Genomic DNA, 12,517 nt, shown 5'->3' with positions numbered 1-12,517 from the left:
CTGCACTCCAGCCTGGGCGACAGCGAGACTCTGTCTCAAAAAAAACAACAACAAAAAACACCCAATTCACAGCCGCCAACAATATTTATCACATGCTTTTTCTCTTTACTCCAATTTTCTCACACTGTATACACACTCCCTTCCCATCTTGAACTCTCTACCACCAGTCCTCAATACTTTTGTTCTCCTCCCTATTCTCTTAAACATGTCTTTAGGATGTATATTCCTTGCATTTGTTATTGGAATTCCTTCTTATTCCCGTATTCACTGTTTTCACACAACACCTAGCCTGAATATGTTATTACTGCAGTGAACATTCCAAATTTTTATCCTTTTCACAGGGGATGAGAGGAGTATGAATATCACATTAGCAATTATATAAGGTTCTCTTTAAGCGGTCTTGCGGAGGTGGAGGGGTGAGGGGACACAGGATGAAAATGAAAATCCAGAGCTGTAGGTTTGTTTTGTTTGTTTTGGTTTTTTTCTGAGACAGACTCTCGCTCTGTCGCCCAGGATGGAATGAAAATGGCACGATCTCGGGTCACTGCAATCTCTGTCTCCGGGTTTAAGTGATTCTCGTGCCTCAGCCACCCAAATAGCTGGAATCACAGGCATGCGCCACCACACCTAATTTTTGTATTTATAGTAGAGATGGAATTTCACCATGTTGGCCAGGCTGGTCTTGAACTCCTGGCCTCAAGTGATCTGCCTGCCTCAGCCTCCCAAAGTGCTAGGATACAGGCGTGAGCCACTGTGCCTGGCACAGAGCTGTAGCTTTATAAATACACTGGATATCGTCTACATAATGTCTTGACAGTGTGAAATAACACTTCTAATATAATCCAGAATTTATAAAGCAATGAAAAATTCTAGGCAACACATTTTAAGGGGACCACTGACAAAGAATATTTCCAGAGATGAATAACTCATATAGTGATAAATCCAAAAACCATACCATATGAAGAACAACTGGGAGAATAACAACTCCCTAGTCTGAAGGGAAAAAAGAGTCAAGAGACAGTCTCTGGTTTCCAAATTCATGAAGACCTAGGTTCAACTGGGATTAGCGCCTTAGAGCAGTAGTAAGATCAAGTTACACTAAAGTATGACTCACATGTATAATTAAGAATTTTCTAACAAACCAATCCAACTCTGTTCCAGGAGAAGATATTCTATCCTACTGTTTGAGATTTTAAAAACTGATTTCTATACTAGATGAACAATTAAATGGAATACATATATTTCTCAGAACCAAAGAAGTTTAAGCTATAAAAACTACTTTTTTAACTCCCAATGTGATGTTATTGGAAATGCGGCCTTTAGGAGATAATTAGGTCATGAGGGTGGAGCCTTCATGAATGGGATTAGTGGCCTAATAAAAGGGACCTCAGAGACCTCTCTGCCTCTTCCCACCACGCGAAAATAAAAGAAAATGGCCATCTACAGTCCAGAAGGACCCCACCAGAACTTGACGATGCTGGCAACAACCTGATCTTGGACTTCCAGCCTCCAGAACTATGGGAAATAAATTTCTGTTGTTTATAAGTCATCCAATCTATGGTACTTTGTTACAACAGCCTGGACTAAGACAGTATACTTTCTGAAAACTACCAGTACCATATTTTAAGACGAAATTCTCCAGTATAAACAGTATGCTTTCATACTGTGACAAGTAGTACTATATGTTGACATATGCTTTTAAAAGAGAGAAATGTGGCCAGACACAGTGGCTCACACCTGTAATCCCAACACTTTGGGAGGCTGAGGCAAGCGGATGGCTTGAGTCTACAAGACCACAGTTTTGCAACGTGGCAAAACTCTGCTTCTACAAAAATCACAAAAATTAGCTAGGCATGCTGGCATACGCCTGTGGTCCCAGCTATCCAGGAGGCTGAGGTGGGAGGATTGCCTGACCCTGGGAACTTGAGGCTGTAGTGAGCCATGCTCCCACTACTGTACTCCACCCTGGGCAACAGAGCAAGACCCTGTCTCAAAAAAAAAGAGGGAGAGAGAGTTATGTTACAGACAGCATAATGTTCTGAAAGCTTGATGAAGACTGTACAAATTGTCACAGGGCAAAGAATTTCTAGTAAAAATTAAGTCTAAAAATTAGAATTTACCATATAAACAACTGTACATTAAAATGGTATACTTATATATAAATTAATGCTCCTACTTACGTTTCTGTGTCTGATACTAATGATTCATTATTGCACACATCATTGAAGGTATGGAGTTGATTCTATGATTAAAGACAAGAAATTAAGGGTTTTTATTTCCAAAATTATTCTTGCATATGTCAGCAAATACTAAGAAACATGGTAAACTGATTGACATATGGAGATCACAATAACTAGATTAACATTATAAAATCTAAGACATAATCAGAGACACACGCTTCCCAATTAATAAAACTATTTCTGTTATATTAAAATACTAAATAACGGCCAGGGGCAGTGGCTCACACCTGTAATCCCAGCACTTCAGGAGGCCGAGGCAGGTGGATCACCTAAGGTCAGGAGTTCCGAGACCAGCCTTGTCAACACAGTAAATCTCCATGTCTATTAAAAATACAAAATTAGCTGGGTATGGTGGCATGTGCCTAAAACGCGAGCTACTCAGGAGGCTGAGGCATGAGAATCACTTGAACCCAGGAGGCAGAGGTTGCAGTGAGCCAAGATCACGCCACTGCACTCCAGCCTGGGCGACGGAGTGAGAGTCCATCCCGAAAAAAGAAAAAAAAAAAAAAAAAAAAAAAACTAAACTCATTCCACAAATAGTATTCTTTATTACACTAAGCACACTGGAGAAAACAAAGCTGAGTAAGTAAAAAAACACAACAATCCAACACAAGAGAGCAAGTAATATGTCATTACAGGCAAAGTTTCAGGAAAGACTCCCTAGATAAATCCACTCAAGATTTAATTTATCTGGGACAATATCAACAAGTATCTTTTGTATTTATGAAACCCAGTACACAAGTAAACTCTAGCTACTTCAGATTTTCAGTGTGACTACACTACCAAAACAAAACAACAACAACAACAAAAACCAAACCAGTAATGTGGCCGGGTGGGGTGGCTCACGCCTGTAATCCCAACACTTTGGGAGGATGAGGCGGGTGGATCACCTGAGGTCAGGAATTCCAGACCAGCCTGGCCAACATGGTGAAAACCCATCTCTACTAAAAATACAAAAAATTAGCCAGGCGTTGTGGCACACACCTGTAGTCCCAGCTACTCAGGAGGCTGAGGCAAGAGAATCGCTTGAACCCAGGAGGTGGAGGTTGCAGTAAGCCGAGATCATGCCACTGCGCAACAGAATGGGACTCCACCTCCAAGAAAAACAAAACAAAACAAAAAACAGAAACGTAAAGGAGTAAAGCAAATGGGGACTGTAACAAACCGGAGAAAGCACATTCATTCTGAAGGATAAAGTTAATTACTTAGTTCTAACAGACTGTTGTTATGCAAGAATACAGACCCAAGGATACCAGGCCTTCTTCCAACCCTCTCACCAAGAGAAGCCAAGAATACAGATTTTTATGTCATTTTGTCCTATTTAAAAACAGTATTTAAGACTATTCAAAACAAACATTTAGTAAAATTTGGCCTACAGCCCAATAATCAATGGTTTCTGCCTGGAAATTTAATTAACTGTTTATAAAGCCCTCCAATTATTCCTCTTTCTCAAAACATCTATAAACATAAAAATCTAAATAGTTTAAAAAGACAAAAACAAAATGATGAAAGAGTTGGACCTGGAAATCAAATGGATCCACCGTATAAATCCATATAAATCTAAGCTTCAGACTTCTTATTTAAAATAGGAGAAACACAGAAATTCTTTGTGAAGACCATACAAAGTAATCCACGTAAAATACTTAGCACAATGCCTAGTACGAAGTGCTCCATAAATAGTGGGTAGTATTATTATGATAGACCAGAAAGCAAATAAACAATGACCAAAAATAAAGCAAATATAGCTTACTGTTATCTGACTCAATCCAGCCAACCTCATAGTCAAAGTAGGTGACATAAAGTACTTAAATGCAAGATCTAGGCTTTCTTTATCAAAGCATAATGTTGTATCCAATGGTTCTTTGACTGTGCTCCACATTAAGTCAGCCATGTTACGAGCTGCACTCTGTCGTAACTCCTGATCAGAGAGCTTGCATAAATACCTGAAATGATTCAGAAATAGAAAATACATCAAAATTCATAAAGCATTTTTAAAGACCACTCAATAACTTAAAATGTATATTTTAAGCATTAACTTTTTCTGTGTCCAAAACCCACAAACCTCTGGTTTTCCTCTCAGGCCCTGCCTAATCTCTTTGGCAGATTCCTTCTCTGCTGTCCAACCTTTCAACATTAGTGTTCCTCAAGGCCTGTAATGGATTATAAAATGGCCACAAATTCCTCCCATCATTATATGTACAAGAATTTGCAATGTGACTTTGCTATTCCTCTCATCAAAAGGTGTAATCTATTTCTACACCTTAAATCTGGGCCTTGCCATGTAACTTGCTTTGGCCAATGAGATATTAATAGACATGACATAAGGGGAAGCTAGAAAAGCCTTTGAGCTTGCTTTCTCTTGCTGGGAACTCTAATCACCAACAAAACAAGGAACCAAGGTTAGCCTGCTCGATGAAAGAGAAATGTCTGATGCTCCAACTGACATGAAGCCAACTCCAAAACATATATGAGATTCCCCCTCACCCCACAAGACCAATCGGCATGGCAATCACAGAATGTGGGAACAAGGCTAACCTAGACCATTCAGTTTCAGCCAAGTCAATACAGATCAACAAAACTGCCTAGCTAACCAGAGAACTGTGAGAAATAATAAATGGCTGTTATTTTTTCTTTTTTTATGAAACAAAGTCTTGCTTTGTCACTCACGCTGGAGTGCAATTGCTCAATTAGAGCTCAGTGCAGCCTCGACCTCCTGGGTTCAAGTGATCCTTCCACCTTAGCTTCCCTGGTAGCTGGGACTATAGGAGCATGCCACCACGACCAGCTAATTTTCTTCCCCTGCGCAGAGATGGAGTCTCGCTATGTTGCCCAGACTGGTCTTGAACTCCTGGGCTCAGGTGATCCTCCCGCCTCGGCCTCCCAAAGTGCTGGGATTACAGGCATGAGCCACCATGCCTGGCTGGCTATTGTTTCAAGCCACTAAGTTTTGAGGGATGTTTTCTTACACAGCAAAACCAACCGACACAGAGCTCTCTATCTTAGACTCACCTCTCTTTTCCTGTATGCTCTCCTCAGGTGACTCCTGTGGTTTTTAAATACCATCTTTACACTCACAACTCTTAAATTAATGAAACTGTTCTGAACTACAAGTTCATACTCCCAATTTGCCAGTGCCACTTAAAAGTCCCACAGGCCTCTCAAAGTCTTGTCTTTAAGTTCTCCCACATTTTCACATCTCAGTAATGATATCCACAGTACAAATAAAAAATTGAGGAGGGGGGGTGCTGAATGTCATCCACATCCACAATACTACCCTTTTCTTTATACCCTATAATGACCAGTATTATTGATTTTATTTTCACTTACATTCATCCCATTTTCAAAATCATCGACAATCCTACTACAAGTAATTGTCATTTTCCTTCCAGGACTAATACATAAACCTTTCAATTGGTCTCCTCCTAGCTTCTATTCCAGCCACCCTATATTTATGATCTACTTAAAAGCCAAGGAAAACTTTTAAAAAATCATGAAACATCTGCTAAAAACCTTTCAATAGATTCCAATTGAAAAAAATTAAATCCATACTCCTTACAGTGGCCTACAGGGTCCTGAATAATCTGCCCCTGCTTATCCCTCCACCTTCATAATTATATCCCCTTACACATTATTCTCCACAACAATCTGCTTCTAGTTTGTCATATGCCAACTTCAAAGCCTATACTGACGTGTTCCTTCTACAATATGTCTAATAATCACTTGAATAGCTGACTCACATCCATCAGATATCACCTTTCAGAAAGGCCCCATACTCCCTCTGTATCACACTAACTTACTTGCATAGCATTCATCACTATCTGATTCTTTGCCTGACATTGTCTCCCAAAAGTTGAGTAGTACTGTGAAAAAGGGAGACACTCAAACCTTTGCAAATGAGAAAAAAAGTACAATACTCTCATAAATGTTATCAAGAAATAAAATATGCAGAATCCTGACAGTTCATACTTTAATTCTAATCAGTACAACCCTTTCTCCATCTTCTTAGGCTTCCTTTTTAGGTTGAGACTTATAAAATTCAAATGTCACCTCTCGTTCAATGAGACCTTCCTTGTCTGCATATTTAAACTGTAACCCACTCTCTAGAACTCTCAATCCACCTTTGCTGCTATTTATCCTATGATACTTATCACTTTCTGATGTAGTATTATCATTTACTTCTTTTGTAAACAGAGTGCACAAGGGCAGAGATTTCTGCAATTTGTTTTCTTCTCTGCTATATCCTCAGTGCCTAGAATGTAACAGACACTTACTGTGTATTTGGTGACTGACTAAATACGGTGGAATAACCATTATTAATCTAATTCTTTACATACTCATGTTAAAAAAAAGTCCAACATAATTTGCTAAAAAGTAAACATTAAATATAAATCCACATATGTGCATAAAAAACACTATTTACCGAACTGTTACTTGAAATTTTCTCTAGAGGATATGACTATAGGGGACTTTCAAACAATATAATTCTATATTATAAATTCTTTAAATATATTACACTGATAATCGGGGTAAAGAGATTTTATAAACTTACCTAATAACATAGGTCCTAAAAGGTATAATGTGCTGCATGACAGCAGGAATATGTAGCCATATTCTAATCTATATAAGAAACATAAAAACAACATTAATGCCTAACAAATATGTGAAATACATATATCTTTCACTGAACTAATGAAAAACAAGAGCATTGGCCAGGCGCGGTTGCTCACGCCTGTAATCCCAGCACTTTGGGAGGCTGAGGCGGGCAGATCACCAGGTCAGGAGTTTGAGATCAGCCTGGCCAACACAGTAAAACCCCGTATCTACTAAAAACACAAAAATTAGCCGGGCATGGTGGCGCGCACGTGTAGTCCCAGCTACTTGAGAGGCTGAGGCAGGAGAATCGCTTGAACCCCGCCCCCGGGCGGGGGGGAACAGGATGTGGTGAGCCGAGACTGCACCACTGCACTCCAGCCTGGGCAACGGAGCGAGACTCCGTCTCAAATAAAAAACAAAACAAAAACCAGGATCAGTTAGTATTTTGCTGCCTCTAAAATTACATATATTATCAATTATGAAAAGAATATAGTACAAAACAGAATTACACATGTATCAGGAAATTTAACCTATATATTATATATATCTTATTTTACATGAAGTCTGTCTGAAAAATTAATCTTAGCTTCTTGCTGAAAAGAAAAAACCATCTCTCAAAGTAATATTTTCTTACCAAATAATTCTCTATACCTCTTTGTATGGTAGCATCCCTAATACAAGGCATTGTATTAGTTTTTTAATAAGCCATAATAGTTTTTAACTAATCAGCTCATCATTCCTTCCTAAAATATTTCAAATTACTCATAATTTCTAGTCATTTCAGTATCTGAAGCAAATATATTTTACAGTCACACACTGATTACAATATCAACAAGTACTTACTGAAATAAGCTCTTACTATAACTTACAACTCAACTGAGTTATAATAAAAGTTACAATAAATATATTACCTTATTTTTTCTACACAATATTTTAACATTTATAAATCAAATGTGAATATATTATAATAGTTTTATTTTCAAAAATAGTAAGAATAAAAATCCTAACCCAACCGTCAAACAAAAAACTCTGATACTGAGTCTTGACACAGGCAGGAGATACAAATTAAAAACAAATCTGGACAGGCGAGGTGGCTCATGCCTATAATCCCAGCACTCTGGGAGATCGTGGCAGGTGGATCACTTGAGGTCAGGAGTTCAAGACCAGCCTGGGCAACATGGCTGAAACTCCGTCTCTACCAAAAAAATACAAAAACAAGCCAGGCATGGTGTCACATGTCTGTAGTCCCAGCATTCTGGGAGGTTGAGGTGGGAGATTCGCTTGAACCCAGGAGGTGGAAGTCTCAGTGAGCCAAGATCGTGTCACCGTACTCCACCCTGGACAACACAGCAAGACCTTGTCTCAAAACAAAAAAAATTAAAAAATAAAATACATGAATTTGGGAATACAGAATGTAGGGATTCACTATAATCAAATAAAAGACGTCTATAAAAACTCTGTAGTAAACACTACATTAATGATGAAATGTTAAAAACTTTGCCTCCTGAGACTATGAACAAGAGAAGGAAGCCTTAATTCCACTTGAACTGAAGGACCTAGACAGTATAATAAGTTAAGAAACTAAGTAAAAGGCAAAGGACTAGAAAGAAGAATTTAAAATAATACTCTGAGATAATATATAACTAGAAAACCCAAAATAATTATCAGATAAACACTGAAACTAAAGAGTTTAGCAAAACTGCTGCTTAGGTTAATATAAATAAATATGCACACACCTATATATACATACACACAACACCCTGTATATGTTCTTTTCTTATTTATTTGTTCTCAGGAACAAATAATACAGTTTTCAAAAAGATTCTCTTAACAACAGTATCAAAAATATCATGTGTCTAGGAGTAATCTAACAAGATATACACCTCTACATAAAAAGTTGGAAAATAATCAATTAAAGAACATGTAAATAAGGAGACATTTGCCATATTTATTGTGCAGATAATAGTTCTCCCGAAATTCATCTATAGATTCAGTGCAATCCAAAAAGGTTTATGTGCAGAACTTACGAAACTCATTCAAAGCACAAAGGTCCAAGAAGAGCCAAAATTCTCTAACAAATATGACGAAGAGGCCGGGTGTGGTGGCTCACATTTCACTTTGGGAGGCCGAGGTGGGCGGATCACAAGGTCAGGAGATCAAGACCATCCTGGTTAACATGATGAAACCTCGTCTCTACTAAAAATACAAAAAACTTAGCTGGGCATGGTGGCAGGCGCCTGTAGTCCCAGCTACTTGGGAGGCTGAGGCAGGAGAATGGCGTGAACCTGGGAGGCGGAGCTTGCAGTAAGCCAAGATCATGCCACTGCACTCCAGCCTGGGCAACAGAGCAAGACTCTGTCTCAAAAAAAAAAAGAAATATGACAAGGAGAAGCTGGGTGCAGTGGCTCAGGCCTGTAATCCCAGCACTCAAAGAAGGCGAGGTGGGCAGATCACCTGAGGTCAGGAGTTCAAGACCAGCTTGGCCAACACGGTGAAACTGTTTCTACTGAAAATACAAAAACAAATGAGCTGGGTGTGGTGACGCGCACCTGTAACCCCAGCTACTTGGGATGCTGAGATAGGAGAATCACTTGAACCCCAGGAGGCGGAGGTTGCAGCAAGCCGAGATCGTCCCACTGCACTCCAACCTAGGTGACAAAGTGAGACTCTGTCTCCCAAAAAAAAAAAAAAGAGAGAGAAACAAAGAAAGAAAAGAAAAGAAATACGACAGGGAGGTAGTACTTGCTTTCCCAGAGAGCAAGACTTCTTGTAAAGCTTCAGTAATTAAGGCAGTGGGCAAAACAGCACAAAATTAAGCAAATAGAATAGTGTACTATGCCAAAGAGCCCAAACCCATGCACATAAAAACATCCGATTTGGCTCATTGCAGTGCTGAGGCATGAGTCACCTGTAACCAATACTTTTGGAGGCCGAGATGGACGGATCACTTCAGGCCAGGAGTTCAAGACTAACCTGTGCAACAAAAGTAGTATTACAGAACAAAGAAGAAATGACTGTCTTTGTGACAGTGTTAGGAACACTGGATATCTGTATGAAAAACAAAATTAATCTTAATCCCTCCTGAAATTATAAATAAAAATGTATTGCAGTTGAATAGATCAAAATATGAAAGGTAAAGCAGTTAATACTTGTTTCCTGCTCAAGGTAAGCAAGAAAAAATTTTTTCAAAAAAAAAAAAAAAAACAAAAACTTTGGCCAGGCACGGTGGCTCACACCTGTAATCCCAGCACTTTGGGAGGCCGAGGCAGGCGGATCACAAGGTCAGGAGATCGAGACCATCCTGGCCAACATGGTGAAACCGCATCTATACTAAAAATACAAAAAATTAGCTGGGCATGGTGGCAAGTGCCTGTAGTCTCAGCTACTTAGGAGACTGAGGCAGGAGAATCGCTTGAACCCAGGAGGCGGAGGTTGCAGTGAGCTGAGATCAAGCCACTGCACTCCAGCCTGGCAACAGAGCGAGACTCCATCTAAAAACAAACAAACAAACAAACAAAAACTTTAAGTATCTTCATGGCCTTAGAGTGAAAAATGACTTTTTCAACCAAAAATGAAAACCTTAACCATAAAGAAAAACACTGACAAATTATACAACATGAAGCTTGATGAACAACATTTCTTCAACACAAGAGTGAAAAGCAACATGAGAGTGGAAGATATTGGCAATACATACATCAAACAAAAGACTTCTACCTAAAAAGACGTCTATCTAAAACACACAAGGAAATTCTAAACATCAGCAAGAAAAAAATAATCCAATTTTGCAAATGGGCAAAAGATTTAAACAGGTACTTCGCAAAAAAAAAATCCAAATAAGTAATATGCCTATGAAAAGGTGCTGATTCTCGTTATTCATTACAAATATATAACAGGCCAGGTGCAGTGGCTCACATCTGTAATCCCAGCACTTTGGGAGGCTGAGGCAGTCAGATCACTTTGAGGTCAGGAGTTCAAGACCAAACTGGCCAACATAGTGAAACCCCATCTCTACTAAAAGTACAAAAAATTTAACCAGGCTTGGTGGCAGTTTCCTGTAATCTCAGCTACTTGGAAAGCTGAGGCAGGAGAATCACTTGAACCCAGGCAGTAGAGACTGCAGTAAGCCAAGATCGCACAACTGCACTACATCTTGGGCAACAGAGCAAGACTCCATCTCAAAAAACAACAACAAAAAAGGGTGTGTGTGTGTGTGTGTATGCATATATATTTATATATATACATATAAATTTATTTTTATATATACACATATATTTATACACACACACACACACACACACACACACACACACATATATATATATAAAAAACAAAGGCCAGGTGGAGTGGCTCATGCCTGTAATCCCAGGACTTTGGGAGGCCAAGGACGGAGGATTGCTTGAGCTCAGGAGTTTGAAACCAGCCAGGACAATGTGGCAAAACCCCACATCTGCTTAGCAGGGCATGGTGGCACACACCAGCTATGCAAGAGGCTGAGGTGGGAAGATCTTCTGAGCCCAGGGAGTGGAGGTTGCAACGAATTGAGATCACCCCAATGCACTCTGGCCTGGGTGACAGAGTAAGACTCTGTCTCAAAAAACAATAAAATCACAATGAGCTACTACTATAAATCCACTAGAAATCTCTAAAAAACCAAGTCAACACTTGGCAAGGATATGCAACTAGGGGAACTCTCACAGACCTGACAGAAGTATAAATTAATACAACCACCTAAGGAAACCATAGGTTTAACACCTAAGTTTGAAAATACGCAAACTCAAGGGGATGTGGGGGTACAGGGGAGTTTAAAAAAAAAAAAAAAAGGCTGGGCATGGTGGCTCACACCTGTAATCTCAGCACTTTGGGAGGCCGATGCAGGCAAATCACGAGGTCAGAAGATCGAGACCATCCTAGCTAACACGGTGAAACCCTGCCTCTACTAAAAATACAAAAAATTAGCCAGGCATGGTGGTGGGCGCCTGTAGTCCCAGCTACTTAGGAGGCTAAGGCAGGAGAATGGCGTGACCCCACGAGGCGGAGCTTGCAGTGAGCTGAGATCGCACCACTGCACTCCAGCCTGGGCAACAGAGCAAGACTCCATCTCAGAAAAAGAATACACACACACACACACACACACACACACACACACACACACCCTGATAAGAAATTTACTATATATATATCCAAATTAAATGCACACACATGTTCACCAAAACACACATAGAAGAATGCTGACACCCATATGAACTGTAATAACCTAAATGTCCACCACCAGTAAAATAAATTGGCATATTTTAAAAGATAATTCAACAATAAAAATGAACATACATACATGCAATATAAATTTCGGCATTTAAAAAAAGCAACCAGGCATGAAAGAATGCATAGTATGTGATTCCATTTGTATGGTGAAAACAGACAAAACCAAATTACAGTGTTTAGGGATATAAGGTTAGGTGATAAAACTTTTTTTAAAAAAAGCAGAATGATCAGCCTTAAAGTATGAATTGTGTTTATTTTTAAAGGAGAAGAGATGGAATAGTTAGTGGCCCTGAGGACTCATAAGGTAGGCTTCTGGGGAGTTGACAATGTTCTGTTTCTTGGTTTGAGTGATGGTTAAACAAATATTTGCTTTGATAAATCACTGAGCCACGTTATCACTTTGTGTACGTTTCTTCATGAATGTT

At 39.3% G+C, this 12,517-nt stretch overlaps 1 protein-coding gene across 3 annotated transcripts in view; it reads right to left on the bottom strand.

Moving 5' to 3' along the window:
* The window catches only part of USP34 (ubiquitin specific peptidase 34), a 297,846-nt gene that overhangs the window by 194,503 nt on the left and 90,826 nt on the right, over positions 1-12,517 (bottom strand). For all 3 annotated transcript variants that reach the window (XM_032176545.2, XM_032176542.2, XM_032176541.2), the window contains exons 6-8: positions 6,790-6,857; positions 3,991-4,183; positions 2,181-2,242 (exon numbers count right to left, since the gene is read on the bottom strand). In XM_032176545.2, coding sequence (XP_032032436.1) covers positions 2,181-2,242; positions 3,991-4,183; positions 6,790-6,857 — 323 coding nt within the window. The remainder of the gene's footprint in view (positions 1-2,180; positions 2,243-3,990; positions 4,184-6,789; positions 6,858-12,517) is intronic.

The sequence above is a fragment of the Hylobates moloch genome, unplaced genomic scaffold (assembly GCF_009828535.3).
Source record: "Hylobates moloch isolate HMO894 unplaced genomic scaffold, HMol_V3 SCAFFOLD_15, whole genome shotgun sequence".
NCBI classification, from domain to species: Eukaryota; Metazoa; Chordata; class Mammalia; order Primates; family Hylobatidae; genus Hylobates; species Hylobates moloch.
The sequence above is the reverse complement of the archived record's forward strand: the minus strand, read 5'-3'. Positions and strand labels throughout refer to the sequence as shown.